The sequence below is a fragment of the Schistocerca piceifrons genome, chromosome 5 (assembly GCF_021461385.2).
Source record: "Schistocerca piceifrons isolate TAMUIC-IGC-003096 chromosome 5, iqSchPice1.1, whole genome shotgun sequence".
Lineage (NCBI taxonomy): Eukaryota > Metazoa > Arthropoda > Insecta > Orthoptera > Acrididae > Schistocerca > Schistocerca piceifrons.
Genome location: NC_060142.1, coordinates 350,852,508 through 350,874,644, shown reverse-complemented (window position 1 = coordinate 350,874,644; position 22,137 = coordinate 350,852,508). Strand labels below are relative to the sequence as shown.

The 22,137-nt window shown below is 44.4% G+C and overlaps 1 protein-coding gene across 1 annotated transcript in view; it reads left to right on the top strand.

Annotated features, from left to right (window-relative positions):
• The first annotated feature begins 6,225 nt into the window (after positions 1-6,225).
• LOC124798982 (zinc finger protein ush) overlaps positions 6,226-22,137 on the top strand; it is a 67,657-nt gene continuing 51,745 nt past the window's right edge. The window contains exons 1-2 of the mRNA XM_047262518.1: positions 6,226-6,329; positions 10,590-10,620. Coding sequence (XP_047118474.1) covers positions 6,226-6,329; positions 10,590-10,620 — 135 coding nt within the window. The remainder of the gene's footprint in view (positions 6,330-10,589; positions 10,621-22,137) is intronic.

Sequence of the window (22,137 nt, the reverse complement as noted above, 5' to 3'; positions counted from 1 at the left end):
TACTGCTTGACTCTTCGGTGAAGGTATGTTCTCGAAACTTTAACAAAAGCCCGTACCGAGCTACTGAGCGTCTCTCCTGCAGAGTCTTCCACTGGAGTTTATCTATCATCTCCGTAACGCTTTCGCGATTACTAAATGATCCTGTAACGAAGCGCGCTGCTCTCCGTTGGATCTTCTCTATCTCTTCTATCAACCATATGGTACGGATCCCACACTGCTGAGCAGTATTCAAGCAGTGGGCGAACAAGCGTGCTGTAACCTACTTCCTTTGTTTTCGGATTGCATTTCCTTAGGATTCTTCCAATGAATCTCAGTCTGGCATCTGCTTTACCGACGATCAATTTTATATGATCATTCCATTTTAAATCACTCCTAATGCGTACTCCCAGGTAATTTATGGAATTAACTGCTTCCAGTTGCTGACCTGCTATTTTGTAGCTAAATGATAAGGGATCTATCTTTCTATGTATTCGTAGCACATTACACTTGTCTACATTGAGATTGAATTGCCATTCCCTGCGCCATGCGTCAATTCGCTGTAGATCCTCCTGCATTTCAGTACAATTTTCCATTGTTACAACCTCTCGATACACCACAGCATCATCTGCAAAAAGCCTCAGTGAACTTCCGATGTCATCCACAAGGTCATTTATGTATATTGTGAATAGCAACGGGCCTATGACACTCCCCTGCGGCACACCTGAAATCACTCTTACTTCGGAAGACTACTCTACATTGAGAATGACATGCTGCGTTCTGTTATCTAGGAACTCTTCAATCCAATCACACAATTGGTCTAATACTCCATATGATCTTACTTTGTTCATTAAACGACTGTGGGGAACTGTATCGAACGCCTTGCGGAAGTCAAGAAACACGGCATCTACCTATGAACCCTTGTCTTTGGCCCTCTGAGTCTCGTGGACGAATAGCGCGAGCTGGGTTTCACACGACCGTCTTTTTCGAAACCCATGCTGATTCCTACAGGGTAGATTTCTAGTCTCCAGAAAAGTCATTATACTCGGACATAATACGTGTTCCAAAATTCTACAACTGATCGACGTTAGAGATATAGGTCTATAGTTCTGCACATCTGTTTGACGCCCCTTCTTGAAAACGGGGATGACCTGTGCCCTTTTCCAATCCTCTGGAACGCTACGCTCTTCTAGAGACCTACGGTACACCGCTGCAAGAAGGGGGGCAAGTGCCTTCGCGTACTCTGTGTAAAATCGAACTGGTATCCCATCAGGTCCAGCGGCCTTTCCTCTTTTGAGCGATTTTAATTGTTTCTCTATCCCTCTGTCGTCTGTTTCGATATCTACCATTTTGTCATCTGTGTGACAATCTAGAGAAGGAACTACAGTGCAGTCTTCCTGTGTGAAACAGCTTTGGAAAAAGACATTTAGTATTTCGGCCTTTAGTCTGTCATCCTCTGTTTCAGTACCATTTTGGTCACAGAGTGTCTGGACATTTTGTTTTGACATAAGACCAAAATTTCTTAGGATTTTCTGCCAAGTCAGTACATAGAACTTTACTTTCGGATTCATTGTCCACATCGAATTCATCAGACACAGATTGGAAAAGCGTGGAGAAAGAAGTTGAAATTGCGTTTTTATTGGGATAAAACTTTATCTCGTTGTGCTTCAGAAAATTCACTCATGTGAATTTTAGGATGTTTATGACTTTTTATGATGTTTCGGCGAATCACCCCTTGCCCAATACGAGCTCTGATGTCCTCAACATCGATGGTTGGACAACTTGTTAATTTTATTTTCTTCTTCGTTTCCATATTTACGGCGTACGTCCAATTTTTACCTTCAGAGGTCACCCGTCTTATGAACTCTCATCCCTTTTTCCATAGAACGTGAAGAAGCTTATCTTTTTATTCCGAGTACTGTATGTGAAGCTTTTTTTAACGGTTCTTCCCCTACTGGACTCGTAGGAATGTAAGACTGTGTAATAACGGACTGGACGAACGTCAGTTTATCCGGAGACTTATCGAACACTGATATAATTTCTCACCATAATACTCGTTATGTGGTGAGCTTCTGTAGAACGATATTAATAAAAATCCTAGGTAGTTAGTGCTGCTGTACAAGTTTTACTTACATTTCTCGGCGCGCAAATATTTACCGCTTTCGCCTCTGTTATTAAAACGACCTCAAGTAACTGCGCAATAAATACGAAAATACTGCACGCTGGGACTTTTCATTCGCACATCTGAAGAATGGGTCTTAACAGACCAAGCTGGAAAGACTGACACACCTAAACACCATGTTTAACGCAAGTGACTAAAGGTACGTTCGTTTTGAGTGTACCAGAAGATTACTTCAAAGAATTAACACATTCAAGAAGTATTCAGAGCCTGAAGGGGTTCAAAGAGCTGCATAGGAAAGGATTACATGAAATGCACCGTTCGTTAGTGCCTCGGAGCTTCCGTGGCGACTCGTAAAAATCACACTCGCGGCTACGGACTCAGAAACGTAAAATGGCAGCCTCGAATTAATTGCCTGCTTGGCTACACTATAAAATGTCTAAATAAGGGGCGCCAAGCTCATTTTGACCCGCGAGGCAGAATTATACGTCTGACAACTCCACAGTCGACAAATACCCAAAAGCAATGTAGCTGTCTGACTACTTCCAGGAAAGATTTCTTGATCTAACCTGTGGAGACTGGAATATGGTCAGTACGCCACCTCCGACTGGATACCAACAACAACCGCGTGTAATAACAGTTCAGAATTAGTGGAGAAAGAGTCACTTCAGTGTCAAATTTCCACGGAATTTATAGGCTTCAGCTAAACCTCGCCAGGTCTGTCTCGTTCACTAAAACGACGCCGGCCAACTAGCCACTGGCTCCGCGATCTGATTAAGGGACTCTACCGATCGAACACGTGCACGCTCAATTAAAGACAACACTGTGTATAGCAACGCAATTACGGGATCTCTCAAGAAACGACTCGCTTGATCATGAAGGATCCCCCTATACACTACGAAAACACCACCTCCGCCCCAGAGGCCACCCGACTCCCACACCCCTCGAACGCTGCTGGCTGGCCCCTCGATTTCGCGAGCTGCAAACCGCTGCACGAAATTATTTAACATTGAGGCTTTTCTGCCAATCAGAATGAAGAGCAGAATGTAGACATTTTCACTTGTCACTTTCTGCTGCCACTTGTAGCGCTTCTGTAACGTGCTGCTTCCAGCAGGACTTTTAAAAGTTTCTGTACCGCTGATGTTGGAAAACATCGACCGTCATGGGGTAATTACTCGCCTAGGCGGTTCCGAGCATCACCTATTTGGAAGGATTAGGGAAAAACCTGCTCACCATCTTCCGGCCGAACAAAAACACTCTCTAATCTCCCCCCCCCCCCCCCCCCGCACCCCCACCCCCCACCCCCACCCCCGTCCCCCGACAAATGGAGACTGAACGCTGACCGTGGCGATTACAATAGCGAGTAGGGCGGCCAAGAAATGATACATTATTCACGTGAAAAGTAACAAAATCCTGGTCAATTAAAAGTTCAACACCATTATTTCAGTGGCCTGTTAGAAAGTTTTTAATCCAGTAGCACTCTAGAACGAAATTAGTGGTCTTTACGAGCAGGAAAACCAGATCGCAGGCAGCTGGTTGGCGTAGTTTTGTAAAATGGTAGTAAACGTAAATCGGTACCGTCGGACCGAGCGCAGAAGCTGGGTATGCGTGGCGATGGTCCCGAGCAGGTGCGGCGTGCGGTGTGCGGCGTGGCCTCGATGCCGAGACGGCGCCCGCCCCGGCTTGGTGACGGGCCGGTGGCTGGCGCACTGCTTTGATCGATAAAGCGGCCACCGGCGACAGGCCTGCCTCATTAGCGGCGTGGGACAAAACCGCGGCCGCGGCCGCTGCTCTGCGACGTCTCGTCGTGTTTTTCCTGCTGCAGCCGTGGCCCGCCCGGGCTGTAACGGTTCCCTGCGCGGCGCGGCGCGGCGTCTCCTGTATCTGGCGATCGCTGTCTTCGGTCTCCCGGAGGACAGCATTCCTGCTATTGTTCGGCGCTCCGTGCCTTCCCCCGCGGCTGCCGCCGGCCTCGGCGTCTGTGGCGAGTGTGCCGAGCCAGAGAGTCGCTGGCGACTGTTTGACGGCAAACGTAATCTTAATAGTCATCTCGCTTATCCGCGCCGTACGCTCGCCGACAGCGTAGCCATTCTGGGCGAATGTAAGGAGGACTTAAAAATGGAATGCACCGCCTATTTAGCGCAAAATTTGGAAAATGGCAAAGTTTTGTGGATAACAGGATTTTATAAATTTTGAAATTATGAAAATGGTTGCAGAAAATGATACACATCTACTACCTAGGAGTGGCCCACATAAAAGTGTCTTCAGAAGAGGCTGAACATCTCTTTTCCGTAATATGCGTCTAAGGGCATCGAATATAGATATAGTTCTGAAAGTGTACGTCTTGTACTGAAATATGGATTTTATGAAAATCACTATGTTCTTAAGATCTCCTTCGCTGTTACGGGATTGCTCATTTCCTCTAATAACCCAACGTATAACTTATAAAACAACGAAACAGACGTCTTCGCATTTTCATGTCAAGTTACCGACAGGTATATAGCCTTGGTGCCTTTCCAGGCAATTTACTACATTAGTCTTGCTTACTGTCAGGTTGGGTGGCTTATGCGCCAAAGCATAAAATACATAAACGTTCGCAATGTGAAAAAAAAGGAAAGCAATGATAGACACGAAGTGATAACCCCAAGCCGGCCGCGGTGGCCGAGCGGTTCTAGGCGCTTCAGTCCGGAACCGCGCTACTGCTACGGTCGCAGGTTCGAATTCTGCCTCGGGCATGGATGTGTGTGATGTTGGTTAGTTAGGTGTAAGTAGTTCTTACTCCTAGGGGACTGATGACCTCAGATGTTAAGTCCCATAGAGCTCAGAGACATTTTTGATAAACCCATTTCTCCTCCTGCCTGTGCCCCCCTCTCTCTCTCTTTCTCTTTCTCTCTCTCTCTCTCTCTCTCTCTCTCTCTCTATCTATCTATCTATCTATCTATCTATCCATCTATCTGTCTATCTACTGCCGTCGTCCTCCCATCAGTTTCGAATAGGCTAATAAAGGTCTCACAAAAGGCGTACATCAACACGAGAGTGCTACTGAATAAGTATAGGAGCAACTGAATGGCATCATGTCGATAGTTCTCGCTACTGTTGACACTGCCAACAGTTTCAGTTTCGTAGTTAATTGTCTACACTTTATATCCTGAGAGAGAGAACAGAACAGTAATGCCCTAGAAATGCCAGTCGCTAGACAGACGTTACATACCGTACTGAAAATTTATCTGCGCTCTTTAATGCCCCCCCCCCCTCCCCCGCCCCTTCCCCTATATTAGTTACCCGGATGGTGGACCTCATTGATTAGAGGACTTTTTCTAGTACTGCTTCGCAGTGTCTCAAGGAACTTGGCGTTTTTTTAAGGGTTACTCAGGGTCCAGTGGCTGCACTACAGAGCCACGTACCTACAATTTATTATATCATAATATCTGTGGTGAGCCACGTCTGATAGAACACAGTGATTTTGTCCCATCATTCTTCAATAGCGGTGCATTATTGCAGCACCAGTTGATCTTGTAGCCGTTCAGTTTTATTCACCTTCATTTCACTCACTGCTACTGAGGTCGATAACGATGGTGTGAATACCTTTGATATAAAAATCTGCACTCAAATAAAATTTTGTTGATGAGTCTCGAACAGATTTTCTAGCATCTGATTGATTTTCTGTGTCTCAACTGCAAAGTGAGTCAAGTGAAAACTCTTTCGTGGAAGTCTCGGAATTTGGTTCGTCCCAGATGCGAAGATATCCTTCTCAGAAGGAGAGGAACAGCTAGGTCAGATTGTTTGTTCGCTCGCTCCTCCGGACAGCCTTTGGTGGTAAGTTACCGTGCATGGGATTTAGCAGGTACATCGCTAAGAACGAACAGCTTCCTGTCAAGGCGGCAATAATATCTCCATAGAGTCTAGACTCTCTGGAGGGTCGGAGCGTCGTAAATGACTTCAGAAGCCGCGGCACTGTGCAGTACGGGCCCTGCTGGGCCACTGGGCCGATCGGGTGGCGTTGATTGAGATCCTAGCCCCTACTGGTCGACTGTGAGTGAATGTGTTTCCAAGGCGGCATTTAGGCCCGCCGTATTGGCGCCCCCTCGGCTGACACGGTCGCCAGTAGGAGCGCAAAAGCCGAGGCCCCGATGCGCCCGTTACAGGAGGTTCCTGCGGCTCTGCAGAGTGGCGGCAAGTCAAAGCGCGCGCCCGCGTCCCGGAAGCCGCGGCAGTCGCGGTCGCAGCCGCCCACGTGAATATTCATCAGTAACGGGCCGAGCCACGGATGAACGTCCTCCCCACCGCGGGCGCCTCGTGCGTGTCTCGAATTAACACGACACGTCTCAAACCCTGCCCCTGCCCGTGACCGTTTGGCACAATTTAAACAACTCTGTAAACATATCTGTGCTGTAACAAAAAAATATACAGCCGTCATATTCCTGCGCTAAGGATCAAAAGAGAGAGAGAGAGCTGGGTACGGGGGCGTCTCAAACCCTGGCCGTGGCATTTAGCTCCGTTAAAGTCGTGTGGCGCCCTTTAAGAAACTCAGTAAAAATATCCGTACTGTGACAAAATACAAAGTCCTCATATTCCGGCGCTAAGGTTGAAAATAGAGAGTAGGGTGCGCGGGCGATCTGGGACAGCCACGAATGCCACGCACCATACATATGTTTCGAGAACCATTTTACTGATTCGCAGACTGTTACGTTTTAAGGCTAATATCTTCCTCTTTCTGTTTCGAGGTACGGTTACATAAAAAACTGTCTACATTTACGTATACATCCATACTTCGCAAGCCACCTGACGGTGTGTAGCGGAGGATTCCTTGAGTACCTCTATCGGTTCTCCCTTCTATTCCAGTCTCGTATTGTTCGTGGAAAGAAGGATTGTCGGTATGCCTCTGTGTGGCCTCTAATCTCTCTGATTTTATCCTCATGGTCTCTTCGCGAGATATACGTAGAAGGGAGCAATATACTGCTTGACTCCTTGGTGAAGGTATGTTCTCGAAACTTCAACAAAAGCCCGTACCGAGCTACTGAGTGTCTCTCCTGCAGAGTCTTCCACTGGAGTTTCTCTATCATCTCCGTAACGCTTTCGCGATTACTAAATGATCCTGTAACGAAGCGCGCTGCTCTTCCTTGGATCTTCTCTATCTCTTCTATCAACCCTATCTGGTACGGATCCCACACTGCTGAGCAGTATTCAAGCAGTGGGCGAACAAGTGTACTGTAACCTACTTCCTTTGTTTTCGGATTGCATTTCCTTAGGATTCTTCCAATGAATCTCAGTTTGGCATCTGCTTTACCGACGATACTTTACGTGATCATTCCATTTTAAATCACTCCTAATGCGTATTCCCAGATAATTTATGGAATTAACTGCTTCCAGTTGCTGACCTGTTATACTGTAGCTAAATGATAAGGGATCTTTCTTTCTATGTATTCGCAGCACATTACATTGAGATTCAATTGCCATTCCCTGCACCATGCGTCAATTCGCTGCAGATCCTCCTGCATTTCAGTACAATTTTCCATTGTTACAACCTCTCGATACACCACAGCATCATCTGCAAAAAGCCTCAGTGAACTTCCGATGTCATCCACAAGGTCATTTATGTATATTGTGAATAGCAACGGTGCTATGACACTCCCCTGCGGCACACCTGAAATCACTCTTACTTCGGAAGACTTCTCTCGATTGAGAATGACATGCTGCGTTCTGTACTGAATTGTTCATAATACAGGCGGGTTTATTTAGTTAGCGTACAGAGGATACAGGTTGGAATTTTTCCTTTTAGTAGTTGCGGAACAGAATCAGCTCAGCTTCGTGTAGACTGAGGAGTTGTTGAAAAAGAATGAGGCGGCTACAGTTTTGGGATCTGACATTAATTGTTAGGATAAAGTTGTGTTGACAGCCTGTACCTTCAGTATTTCCATCCAGTAACATCGAATTTATTGTCGGAGTCTTGCTATTTTCACGGATCGATGGTGAGATTTGTGAGTTTGAACTCCAGTCGCGATTTTCATCCCATTACCGGAAGCAGAAACGGTACGCGCGCTCTTGCGCAGTTGGAGCTCAACAAGTGTTGACTACAGACACTGGTTTCGAGTTACGGCCGACGGAACTCGGTGTTACACTGGTGTAGCACGGCGCGGCGCGGCACGCTACTGTGCGGCGCTGCAGCGGCGCGGAGTAGGACGGCGCGAGGCGAGGCGAGGTTCCCGCACGGCGGTCCTTCCTGTCCGCGGGAACGGAGCCATTTGCAAAATAATCCGGCGGCCGCGGCCGCAGATAGCGGCCCAAAGGAAACGCCGGCCATTTGCATATCTGCCGGAAAGGCGTGCCGCCAGCTAGCAGAGGACCAAGGACGGCCTCCAATCGCAGGCCCGCCCACCGGGGACGGCGATACGCCACTCTCACCACGAGCTCCTCTGTGCGAGTTACGACGCCGTACGTAACAAGTTCTCTGCTACAGGACCGATAACTAGGGATGAACAGCAAGAACACACTACGGCTCGATCTTTATTAAATCCACCAGTCATCCTTACGTATTTTGCGAATAGTAAAATTCTGGCAGCTTTTACTATGCCGAGCGAAACTCATCGTGAGATGGCCAACGTAACTTGGAACTTGATTCTTTGACCAACACGCAGCCACAACTACTAATCCCGGTGGTTACAGTCCAGCGATTATGCTTTACCATAGTTGGCTTATAAATAAGAATAACTCTTATTCGTCTTTGTTAATTGGAATCCTTTTACTTATTAATCAGATATGAATCGATTAATTGCCTTAGCGACCTACAATTGTTTAACGTCCCTATATCCTACATCGTCCGCAGCTCGTGGTCTCGAGGTAGCGTTCTCGCTTCCCGAGCACGGGGTTCCGGTTTCGATTCCCGACGGGGTCAGGGATTCTCACCTGCCTCAAGATGACTGGGTGTTGTTGTGTCGTCTTCATCATCATCATTCCCATTACGGTCGGAGGAAGGCAATGGCAAACCACATTCACTTGGAACTTGCCTAGTACGGCGGTGCGAGTCTCCCGCATCATTCCCATACGCTTTGTCAAGGAGTATGAGACTTCATCATCATCATCATAATCATCATATCCTACATCGTGGTCCAATTGTTATTTCGGAACCAAAACCGCTATTACACTTAACTACATTGCCTTGCAGTGAGTTTAAACGCATGACCTGTGCAGTGCAGTAAACGCTGAACGCAGTTCTGTAATTTTGGTCCCAAAGTGAGAACCTTAACCCTTTGACTACCAACTGTTTTTTGGAGTGAAAGACATTAATGTACGGTTATTTTCGTTAATTCTGTAGTCGGAAGTAACAATATGAAAAAATATTTCCCTCCGTTTCATTTTCCATTGCAGGGAGGGGCTGATCATTGCAGGGCTATTCATAAATACCTTCAAGGTTTCAGAACCTGATTGCACAGAAACTAAAAGACGTACAGAAAACAGACTCACATCAGTGGACAGAGCACATCTTCAAGTTTGTAACTCACATTACATGTGCTCAATATGGGCAGCGTTTGTGACGCGAAAATACGTGCGTGCAGTGCATTGACACGAGTTGTTCGGGATGGCCCGAAGCAGTCCGCTTCGCAAATTTGTTTACTGAGTAACCTGTCTGTAGACGCGAAATAATTCAATGAGACAATACGGAGCGGGATGGAGCACAGGTTAACCTACTGGTGCAAGCTGTAATTATAATAATTCCGCAAACCATTAGCAGATTCCCCTTTACCACTGGGACATTGACACGTAGCAATAACATGCAAAAATTCCCATTGGTTCTCTCTGATAACATATCGTCGGGCACATACGTGCCAATGGCGGTGAAAGTGTTAACAGCCAACCGACATTTCAGACTCGAGGCAACATGTTTTGGACGCAATTCTCAAAGGAAGACTACAATCGCTATTCTTTCTTTTTCCTTAATGAAAAAGAAAAGGAGGTCATTCCCTCTTCAATAGAGTGTTTGCTAAAATGACCTTTGATGGAATATTTTAACTGTGTGTGCCAGTTGACTTGTCGAGGGATGCCAAGCTCCCAGATCCACGCGAGGAGAGAGCGTTGCCCGCAAATGTAGACCGAGCGAGGTGGCTCACCGGTTAGCGTAGTGGAGTCGCATTCGGGAGGACAATGGTTGAAATCCGCGTCCGGTCATCCTGTTTTAGGTTTTCCGTGGTTTCTCTAAATCGGATCAGACAAATGCCGGGCTGGGTCCTTCGAAAGCGCACGGCCGATTTCCTTCCCTTGAAACACTCAGAGCTTGTGTTTCACCCGAAATGACTTCGATTTCGATGGGACGTCAAACCCTAATCTTCCTTCCTTCCTTCGCAAATCTAGATATATGAATTCCAGTGCTGATTTAGTATACATCCTTAATCACTCAGCGGACTTGCAGCTGGTGACTAGCAGTTTCACCATAGTGCTTGTTGCTATACCTCAGTTGTTATTATTATCAAGTATAGTTTTTTTCTATTTTTCTTTCTAGAATAATATTCTGGGAACTGGACGAAGTACAAGTGCGTTTCCTTAGTTTCATTACGACACATTAACGTTCTATGTAACTTTATGCTACTAATGCACAATAAATCGTTCATAGAACGAAGAGTACTTTATCTGATAGAAACTCTTACAGAAGTAAACTTTTCCTGACTAAGAGCTGACTACCAGAGCTCGACGTAATTTCTACAGAACAAATACTGGTTGTTACTAACCCTGAAATAAGCCTTCACTTTTAAGTTAGTGCTTCTTCCTAATTACTCATATTCTCTGCTATACACTCTCCATATAATACGCATTTATTTACGTATAATATGTATAATGTCTTCGCACCATTGTTTAAAACTTGATCAACACGAATTTGACACATAAATGTATCTGTATATCACATGTGCGCGACTGTACGTTACATTGCTCGATACAGCATTCATCACAATTTAAGACTTGTTCACATTAGTTCCTGGAAGGATTCAGACTAAAAATGGCCGTACACAGATAAGTGTTACACAACCCCTGCACTGCTCTTCCCCAGTCAGAACTGCGTTTCTAAAGATCTCGAAACCTTTCTGGAATAAAATTCAGGAGGTATTCAAGCACCCAAGAGCTTACTGTTGTAACGATAATTGCTGCGGTAGTAACGCAGTACGTTTCAAAAGCTGCCAGTACTACTGTCGAGCATTACAGACTGTACGCGTGGAGATAGTAAGCGCTGGAAATTGCGATGTCAAGAGAAGCTCATCGCCAGCAGTAGCATCTGTCCATCAACTGTCGCACATCCATAAATCTGGACACTTGTCACTTCAATCTGTCAGCAACCAAAAATTACTATCGGCCCTCCACACGCCACGGAATTCATAATCGATAATTTATTAATTCTCGATAACGTTTTAATATCATTCGCGCTCATTATTCGCGAGCGATAGTTGGTTGGCGACAGATAAGGCGCGCCCCTGTTTCGACAGCAGAACGGCTTCCCGACACACACACACACACACACACACACACACACACACACACACATACACACAACACAGCGATCGCGACAGTAATGGCGAGCTGTAAATTCTGGCGCCAGCGGACGCGTCGCCGCGAAAAACGCAATTACTGTCTGTGCGCCTGCCAAATTATTTACTGCGTCAGCTGCCTCTGTCGCGCTGTGTCAATAAACAACGAATTCATTGGCACCACTGCTGTGTCGCTTCAAAATAAGAGATGATCGCACGCCTATGTTCCGCGGTAAAATTTCCGCTGAATTATGACAACAGCTTCCCTCCGCTAAATTTCCCTTCACTAATCTGATCCATTACTGGAACTATAACTTCTGAAAAGTTTGAGTGACGCACTAATTAACATTTACTAGTAATCGACGATTTTCAGGAGACGGTGTTTTGATGTATACAGTCCGAAAAGTCAGCATTATTTTACCTCCATCACTGAATGACTTGTATGCTGATACTGTTTCTATCAGGCGCATGACCCAGATTTTTTCTTGACTCGAATGTGATGCTTCGTTTCGCTGAAGATGACGAATTAACTAAATGTCATCATAACTGATTTGCTTACTTAAATAAGAAGATATACGCATGTCTGAAAACATCTTCTTAAGCACACACTCATACACTAAAACTTAGTATCCCCTTCTGTTTCTTAAATAAATAGTCGAATATTACTCCGTTTCTTGTTTCAGCAGGACATAGTGTAAGGACGAAATTTGTCTTTTCTTCTAAGTCCTGTCCTACTCTCTAGCATTTGTAAAAGGCACTTTCGTGTCATTTCAGATCTGATATGACAGCTGTCTGCACCCTAAAATTTATATGAATCGCGGCCTCACAGCTGTTTATCAGGAATTTATTTTTTATTTAGCGTTTGATGCTTTGGGTAACCACAAGTGCATAAGCAATCTATAAAACACTCTAGGTTTACTTGTCGCGTCTTATCCGGGTAAAATCTCGAGCTTTCGAGGAAATCCTTCTTCGAGGGCGCTGGCACCACCAGCCTGTCACTCAAAAGCCATCTATTGGCTCTAAATGGTTACACAACAGCAGCTACGACTGGGCTTTCAATAAGTAATGCAACACACTTTTTCTCGGCCACGGCCGGCCAGGGTGGCCGAGCGGTTCTAGGCGCTACAGTCTGGAACCGCGCGACCGCTACGGTCGCAGGTTCGAATCCTGCCTCGGGCATGGATGTGTGTGATGTCCTTAGGTTAGTTACGTTTAAGTAGTTCTAAGTTCTAGGGGACTGATGACCTTAGTAGTTAAGTCCCATAGTGCTCAGAGCCATTTGAACCATTTTCTCGGCCAGTTTCAATTGAAAAAAATGTGTAATTTGTTGTGGAACAGCGTAGAATATTCTTGCTTCAGCTCCTATAGTTTCACGAAGTTGCGAGGGTGGCTGCGCTATACGTAGCCTTCAAAATGGTATCTGTAACGGAGCTGCGTTCCAAGCAGAGAGCTGTCATTGAGTTTCTTTTGGCAGGAAACAAGAGCATCGCAACTATTTATAGGCGCTTGGAGAATGGCTGCGGAGACCCGGCAGTGAACAAAAGCACGTTGAGTCGTTGGATGAGGCTTCCGGAAAATGGCCAAGGAGACTTGGCAGTAAACAAAGCACGGCGAGTCGTTGGGCGAGGCATCTGTCATCATAGCAACAAGATCGTGCAAAACTGTCCGATTTCCCGCTTACCGGCTGGCCGCACACTGCTTTGACTCTGCAGTGTTGGAAAGTGCGGGCAATCTCATTCGAGCTGATCGACGGATCACAATCAAACATCTTGCTGCTCAGCTGGAAGTCCCTGTTGATAGTACTGACACACTCCACCATGGGTTCCTCGCCGCCTAACAAAAGAGAATGAAGAGCAACGAAGGACCATCTGTGCGGTACTCTTAGCACGTTACGAGGATGACCGAGACAACGTTTTGTCGAATATTATCACAGGCGACGAAACGTGCGCTTATCACCTCGAATGGGCAATCCATAGAATGGCGCCACACCACCTCTCCCCCGAAGAAAAAGTTCGAAGCCGCATTCTCAGCCGGTAAAGTCTTGGCGACGGTCTTCTGGGACTCTGGAAGGGTCATTCTCTTTGATTTTCTCCATCATGGTGCAACGTTCAACTGAAGTTCATTGTGCTACCCTCATGAAATTATAGAAACGACTTCAGCGTGTTTGTCGCCACAAAAATGCAAACAAATTTCTCCTTTTTCGTGACAGCAAATGGTCTCGCACAAGTTTGTGCACCCGAGAGGAGCTCACAAAAACTTCTTTAGACTGTTCTTCCGTCTCATCCACCCTGCAACTCGTATCTCACACCATCCGACTTCCAACTGTTTGCCCCAACGAAGGGAAGCAGTACATGGACGACGAGGAGGTAACTGATGCAGCAAGAAGTTGGTTCCGACGTCGACCAGTAGGGGTCATGCGGGCATAAAGGCCCTTTCAATAAGGTGGCGTGAGGCCTTCGCGTTGAACGGGGAGTTGAAAAACAAAGTTTCGTATCCAAAAGAGAGAGCGAATAATATGGTACATTGCAGTCCTAAATGTATTGCATTCCTTATTGAACGCTTCTCGTTCAACGACGCGTCAGATTTATCTTCAAAGCTGTAGGATACTCGACGTTTCGGTCCCACTACTGTGGTGTCCGTTACGGTTTTAACGTACGGTGTATTTCCGAATGGGGTGCGCGTCACAAAATATAAGGTTAATCTACTGTAATGACTACTGCTGTATTATCCGTTGAAAGTCCCCTCAGTCAAGAGACGAGCGTCACTCTTACTAGCACAGGTATAAATATTTTGTAAATGAAAGGGAACTACTGACAACGATAAAGTCTTTGAGCTATGAAAAGTAATACAATACGCTTTTTAAATTTAAAACTGTTTTAATTCTGCAAGTAGATATAAAGGATCTGCATTTACATGGAAGTCTTAACGATACGCACATGTCCATATTTTTAGCAACCATTCTTTGATTGAGTTGATGCAAAAGTGACTTTTAGCACAATTAATTTATTGAAAGTTGTTTGGTGAAGTGCTTTACCAAAAATGTGACGCACGTAACATTAACAGAACTAAGTGGCAATTGATCATTTACAGCAGAAGCCTACGTTCTATCATAGACAAAAGTAAAGATTGCTTCCCTTCTGTTTATTAGGTAAATAGCTGTTAGTTTTGTCTTTAAATTTCATTTTATGTTCTTCTTTGTTTTGTTACTTGCTGTGCAAATAAAAAGAAACACAAACTGTTTCGTATTTGCCTTAATATTACTCATCGCTACCAACAACTATATACCGTCAGTTCATCCATAAATACAGAGTCTAAGGAGTGTAAGTACAAATATTTCTGTTGGCAACTGAGGATAGTGTGCTGAGTAACATTATATCAGTATTTACTTCGTTTGGAGATTATTAATTGTAGCTATTACGAGTAGCATGTTTTTAGTTTGGTTAATATCTCCAAGAACGTGTGGCACAAATAAGTCATCAACGTTATTAACCCCTGGGTAGCACGTCAGGTATTGAAGTGAAAACGTGTGAGCGCAAAACGGATGGCCTTTACTGACAGACGTAGTGCACTTCGAGGCGCACTTGGGAGTATGCAGAAAGCATGAGGTAGTAAATTATGTGATATATTTGGGAGAAGACTGTTAGATATGGGGAAAAAACAACTATCACACTGAATTGGTTACATGTCAAGGTACCAATGTTCACTGTAGCTGCACCTATGACCCTAACACGCTCTATACTAAGGCCGTGTAAGTAAACTTGGTTTTAAGCGTAATAATATCTATTTTCTGTTCCTTTAGACATTGTTAACTACAGTAGTAGCAAGTAAATAATAACACTGGGAACTTAATTAGCAGGAATCGCTGATATAGATCCTTTCCAAAGAGTAATGTGGACGAGTTTTAGAAAAGAGTGAGGATCAGTTTTAATTTCAGTGGAGGCCTGAGCAAAAAGAGATTCAAATATCACATCTGCCCGATAACCACTAAATCATGTTGTTCACAGGTCGGTACCTATTAAATTATAATGTTACTTTTGTGTGAGTCAAAGATTCTTAAAATCTGGCATTATCCAGGGAAAGGAAAATTGGACGTCGTTTAAAATATCTTCAGAATCGTTCTTTCGGAATAAATGGTGTGCACGTGTCCATAGAAAAAAAGGGCTGTGATATAAGCGTCGTACAGCACCTCAGGTATACAACAAGCGCCGTCACAGAAGGAAGGAGGTGGGTCGCTAGTTGAAAGCGGCTTGGTACTTCTTGCAGACGACGATAGTGTTATAATAAATCCCATTAGAGAGAAAACGACAAAAGAGATTGCCAACGATGTTTTTCAAAAAATTATTGAGTAGTTCTCTGAAAATGGACTCTCCATAAATTTTGAGAAAACACAATATTCAATTCTGTACAGCAAGCAGAGTCATCAGAAGTGATGCAGCATATGAACGGTTCTCAGGAAATGGGGGAGCATGCCCCAAAGTTAGGGGAGTACGTATTGATGAAAACTTGAACTGGAAGAAGCATGTTACTGACGTCAAAGAATGAAGTTTTGCTAGTTTTGTTCGTCATATAATTGCCAGGCGTGGAAACAAAAGAAAAAACTCATAACATCGTTTGCATATTTCCACTGAATAATGTATTTTGGAACAATTTTCTGGAGTAACTCATCACTTAGAAAAAAAGTAATGACTGTAAAAAAGCGATCAATAAGGATAATACGCGGTGTTCACCCGCAGTCGTCATATAGGCACCTTTTCAATGAGTTAGGTATTTTAACGGTAGCGTCACAATACATACATTCCCTTATGAAGTCGTGAGAAGTAATCTATCACAGTTTGGGAAGAATAGTGACATCAATACCCACAACACTAGAGAAGAAAATGAGTTTTATTAACCATTCTTAAAGCTGTCACTGGCTCAGAAAGGAGTTCTATATGCAGCAACAAAAAGTTTTCATAATTTGCTCAATACCGCAAAATGCGTGACAGAGAGCAAAGCAATCTTTTCTGCTGGACAATTCCTTCTATTCCATCGACGAATTTTTATTTAAAAAGTGGTAGTCAGTAAAAAAATAAAAAACCAACTTGTTTTTAAGCATATGTGCATGGGCAGGGTTTAAAAAATTACGAATCATCTATACACATCCTGTAAATTGATTTGTACTACATGTATCGTTGAAATGATCTATGAACGTGTAATCAGTTAACTAACTAACTAATCAAATAAGTAGCGCATCCGCAGAAGGATGGCGAAATCATTCAGCCACGGGAAACATAGATTTGGAAAACAGAACAGAGATGTGAACCGCCCTCCTCTCGTACACGTTCCAGAGCAGGCTCATACGTGGCTGCATACTTTTTGGGCAGTCTACGTGACAGCTATATTAGCCAACAGTGAACTCTGGTCGCTCGTTCGTCGGCCGCGATGGTCTAGCGGTTCTAGGCGCTCAGTCCGGAACCGCGCGACTGCTACGGCCGCAGGTTCGAATCCTGCCTCGGGCATGGATGTGTGTGATGTCCTTAGGTTAGTTAGGTTTAAGTAGTTCTAAGTTCTAGGGGACTGATGACCACAGATGTTAAGTCCCATAGTGCTCAGAGCCATTTGAACCATTTGAATTTTGGTCGCTCGTTCTCCCCTTCGTGCTGCCAATAGAAAGGGCCGCAGGTTCCTGAAGGCGACCCCCTTAGCACCGGCGCTTGCTTATAAGCTCACTTCCATATTTTGTGTCTGAGGAATGTTACGACGCGGCGATAAGCGATCACAATGAACGTTAGCATTGGACTCGAATTGTGGAACTGGTGGGAGGGTAGGCGTGTTAATTGGCAGCGGAGACCAGGAGCTGCCTGCAGCGGCAGCCGGCAGTCGGTAGCTTTTCTGCGGCGGAGGCGGCAGCGGCATTCCTGGCGCCGGCCGCGACACAATGGCCGCTCAATTAGCACGCGCCTAATCGCCGACATAATTGCGCTAATGAGGCGCCGGCTGACAGCTGAATGGCTACGCGCACACCTGGGCCTCGGCTCGCGCCTTCCGCCGCCGCCGCCTCCGCCGCCACCGGCGCCCTCCGCTCTTCCGTGCCGGAATTCCTCCCGCTCCTTCCTCCATTGCTCCTGTGTGTACGGAACCTTCTCACACCAGATCGGCGATTTCCCGAGCTGTTGGCTACCTCTTCACTGCACCTTCACCAAGTGAACACGAATACCTACCTAATATCCTGGCATTTGTGTTTAAGTCATTAGTCGTCTGCCTCGTTTGATGCGACCTGACACGACTCTCCTGTGTCTTATCTCAGAGTAGCCCTTGCACTTTACATCCTAAGTTATTTGTAGGATGTGTTCCAGACGCCGTCTTCCCCTTTAGTTTTCGCTGTCTACTAGAGTTGCGAATCTACCGTAGGCTATCGTAAGCAAGCGCAGACTACGCTAGTTTCTCTAGTAGCTTTGGTCAGTACCCGTGTTACCTGAACGGTACGTGTGTTGCATACCTGTCGGGGTTTACCTCATAACGATAGCGTTCTTTATGTAGGCGATAAATAACTTACTACATTCCTCTAAAAACAGTAAGCAATGAATCTTTGAGAAAGGACCGGTTAACCTACGGACCATTTTCGTTCTCCATAGTTATCCTCCACTCTGTAATTTAAAAGTAAACAGTATTTGTAGTAAAATTGAAATTGTCACTATTTATACACGTTTTATTCGAAAACTGTCAATTCGTAACGTAAAACGGAGAGGTATTGTAGAAAAATAAAGAAGACAGCAAAGATTTATCATATAGTGCTGGAAAACGCAATTTTCGCAACAAATAGGTAAAATAACACAGCAAAACAGAAATATATCAAACATCGCTTCAGTATGTCACTGAACTTGTTCAGCGTGCTTCACAATTAATGTTATACACTTCTAGAGTTTGTAGAAAGGACGTAGCTGATAAAGTTTTACATAGGAGCCCATGTTCGGAGACGTCATCCAACGCCACTACAGAGCGTCAAAATTATAGATGTGCAGGGTAGGACAAATCAGAGTGGCCCAGACCAGTAGATAAGATTGCAACTGAATTTCAGGCAGCGTTAACGGTGGATCTAAAGAGCTACGGTTACGTCCAACAGGATGGAGGAACTGCCCATACAGCTGGCCGAACCTTGGAGCACATTCACATTGTGTTCACGCCTGAGGAAGTTGTTACCAATGGTCATTGTGGTCGCCTCCCTAGCTGCTCACCAAGGTCACCTGATCTGTCAGTGGGCAATTGTTTTGTGCGGAGAGTCTCAAGTCTAAAGTGTATCGCAACAACCCTCATAGTCTTAAAGAACTGCAACAAAGAATGTCAGATGAGACTGCAGCAATTCCAGCAGTCCAGCTTCGATCCCCCTTCAGCAACTTGCAGACCAGGTCCCAAAAGTGCCAAGAGATTAGTGGAGATCACTTTCAACATCTGCTGCATTCAGGTCACTACTGTATTTCCTTTCCTCTGCTTTTTTTCTTTGTAGCCTGGAACTCTGTTCTCTGGGCCAGTTTTATTTGTATATACATACAGGGTCACTCCGTGATGATGTTAAAAATGAAGGATGGAGGAGACGGATAAATGTACCAATTTGCGGTAAGGGTCCCTGGTTCGGAAAGGAACGAATCGCAAGTTACAAGCGAAAATCATTCTGATACCTCTGACAGAGGAATACATGTACCGGTACTGTTGTTGCTGAGAAAGTAGGATATCCATCTTTCAGAGGTGATAGTATGGACCAAGACAAGAAAAAATGTCCAGTAAATATTGGCTCTAGAATGCATACCTGAGGAGCTATGACCACTTGCTTATCCTCGCTAGTGTGGAATACATCTCATGTATTGAACAAGTTTTCATAGCTCTTAATATGTGAATTTTAGAGACCATGTTTACTAGACATTTTTTCTTGATACGTTCCTCTGAAAGTTTCCTACTCTACATTATTAGCAACAACAGTGCTGGTACAAGTATTCCACCGTCAGAGGTATCAAAACGGTTTCCGAGCCAAGGACCCTTACCTCAAATTAATACATCTATCCTTCTCTATCTCTCTTGAAAGTTTGCAACATTATCACGCAACATTATCATCGCTCTATATATACATACATTTACAGGTGCCGGCGCCTGTAACTCTCTGTAGCGTCGTTCGATGACGTTTCTGGACGTGAGTTTGTATGTGAAACTTGATCTACTAAGTCCCTTTTACAACTCTAGAAAAGTGTAATGTAAAGTGTGAAACACCCTGAACAAAACATATTTCTGTTAATCGTAAACAATTTTCGCATTTGTCAATATTAACAGGAAACTTTTGCCTTTGATCGTGATAAAGAACGTTCTGTTGATTACTAAATAATGATTATAATTACGTCTATTTTTTATGCATATAAACTGTACTCGCATTAAAATTAATTTCTTTGGTTACATAAAAGCGAAGAATTACGCGATCAACTAATTTTTATTCCTTATAAAATGTAATTTATGTTCTGTAAGGATACAAAACACATAATGGACTAACACTGATTGATGCGTGGTTTTAATTATGTGCAAAACAAACAAAAAAAAAGCTGTTGTCGGCTCCCAGTTGCTCCCTTACATAATCATTTACTTTCTTTTGCTACCAATGCTACAAATACTACCGCTAATCTTACCATTTACTACGTCATTTATGTATTGTGGAGTGCACCTCTACTCTCTACAGCTCTCTCCAGCACAATGGAAGTTACTCCGTGATACCTCAAAACATGTCCCGTCATCCTGTTCCTTCTTCTTGCCAGTGTTCCCCATATGTTCTTTTCTTCGCCGATTATCCAGAGAACCTCCTCATTTCTTACCAGTCCAGCTAATTTTCGACATCCTTCTATAGCACCACATTTCAAACGCTTTGATTCTTTTATTTTCCGGTTTTTCAGTGATTCATTTACATACAATGCTGTGCTCCAGACGTACAATCTGAGAAATTTCTTCCTCAGTTTAAGGTCGATATTTGACACCAGCAGACTTCTTTTGACCAGAAATGTCCTCTTCACCTGTACCACAGATTAGCAAAATGCGCCACTTAAATCTGCCGCCGACAACCACATTCAATAGCAAACAAAATTTTACATTTGAGGAACAGTAGAGTTATTTCTATCTTATTTCTGTTTTAAGACGCCGTTTTATCGTCTAGATTCTCAGCAACAGCGGGAAAAACAGATGACTCAAGCGCAGGTGTTTACGCCTAGTCAGAGAAATAACATTGCATCAGACTTTAGACGGAACAAGTCAGAGATTGCACTTCTCCCATTAATAGGTTGAGTAGAGCAAAATGAAATGTTGTGGTGCCTGGAGGCATTTAGCTCCCACCCACTTTTAGTATTTTTTAAGCGATATTAAAAGAGAGAATTGCGGGGCATCTTTTGTGAAACATTGTTTCAGTCATTTTGCAAGCATATTCGGCAATTTTTAATAAATATTATTACACCTTGTTAAAAGCCAGCATCGGAAACGCGCGGAGGACACAACTGAGACCCCATGCAGAGGTCCCTTGCAACGCATTCCCCACACGAAGTTCTTATCTATGCGGAGATGATCGCATTGTCGGTCTGCTTGTCGGTTCGCACAAAATGCAGCTTTTTTTAGTTCAGGAGTCTTAAAAATTGTTTGTGATGTTATGATACGTATCACATCATTGTGTCGATAACAATTATGAAGGGTTATATTTATCGTGTGAACCAAGTCGTTCCGCTTAAATAATTTGTACTCAACAACGCTTTTAAACATTATGTCCATCCGAACTCTCAGGAGGGCAGTTGTTTGGCACCCAAAATTATTCGTTCTAACTCCTTGCGATTGCATCAGACGTGAGTCATAAAGAAAATATGGCCACGTGTTTAACAAACGTACCATTTCCAGGCTACGCCTTGACGTTAGTAGAGGGCGCCAGTAGACGCCACGACCAATTTCCTCTTGCAGGGGAAAGCGATATTTTGTTCGACCTGAAGATGATGGACTGGTCTTTCTCTAATCCTCCTAAATGCATTTTGGTCGGAGCTGGCTATCCTGATTTCAAGGGTCAGTATTTTCCCATGACGGCCCGGTGTTTTAAAATACTTCTAAAAGACCTCGCAGGAGGCAGCGCCTTATAGAAGCATTAAAAGTGGGAGCGCAAAATGGAGGATGAAAAGTCTACAATGTGCTCATAATTCTGATTGAGTGAAAGGCCGAAAAGTTAAATAATTTCGTGGAGCGAACTGGATCTCACGGAATCGGTGAGTTGGCCGGCAGCTTCGTGGGGCTTATGAGGCGATATTTGTGCCATCTGGGGCAGAGGTGGAGTGGTTGAGTGAACTTTGGAATTTTTGAGGAAAACGTTGCTGTCTACTGGGAGTACATCAGGAGGCTTCACAACAGAGCGTGGGACCATCACCTGGCTGGAGGCGTTTCTTTAACGAACGAAGAGGATTTGGCAATGATTATTGGAAGATAATAAATTATTCGTTTTGCCCAAGTGGACATTTGAAGCTTTGAGTGTGTGTGTGTGTGTGTGTGTGTGTGTGT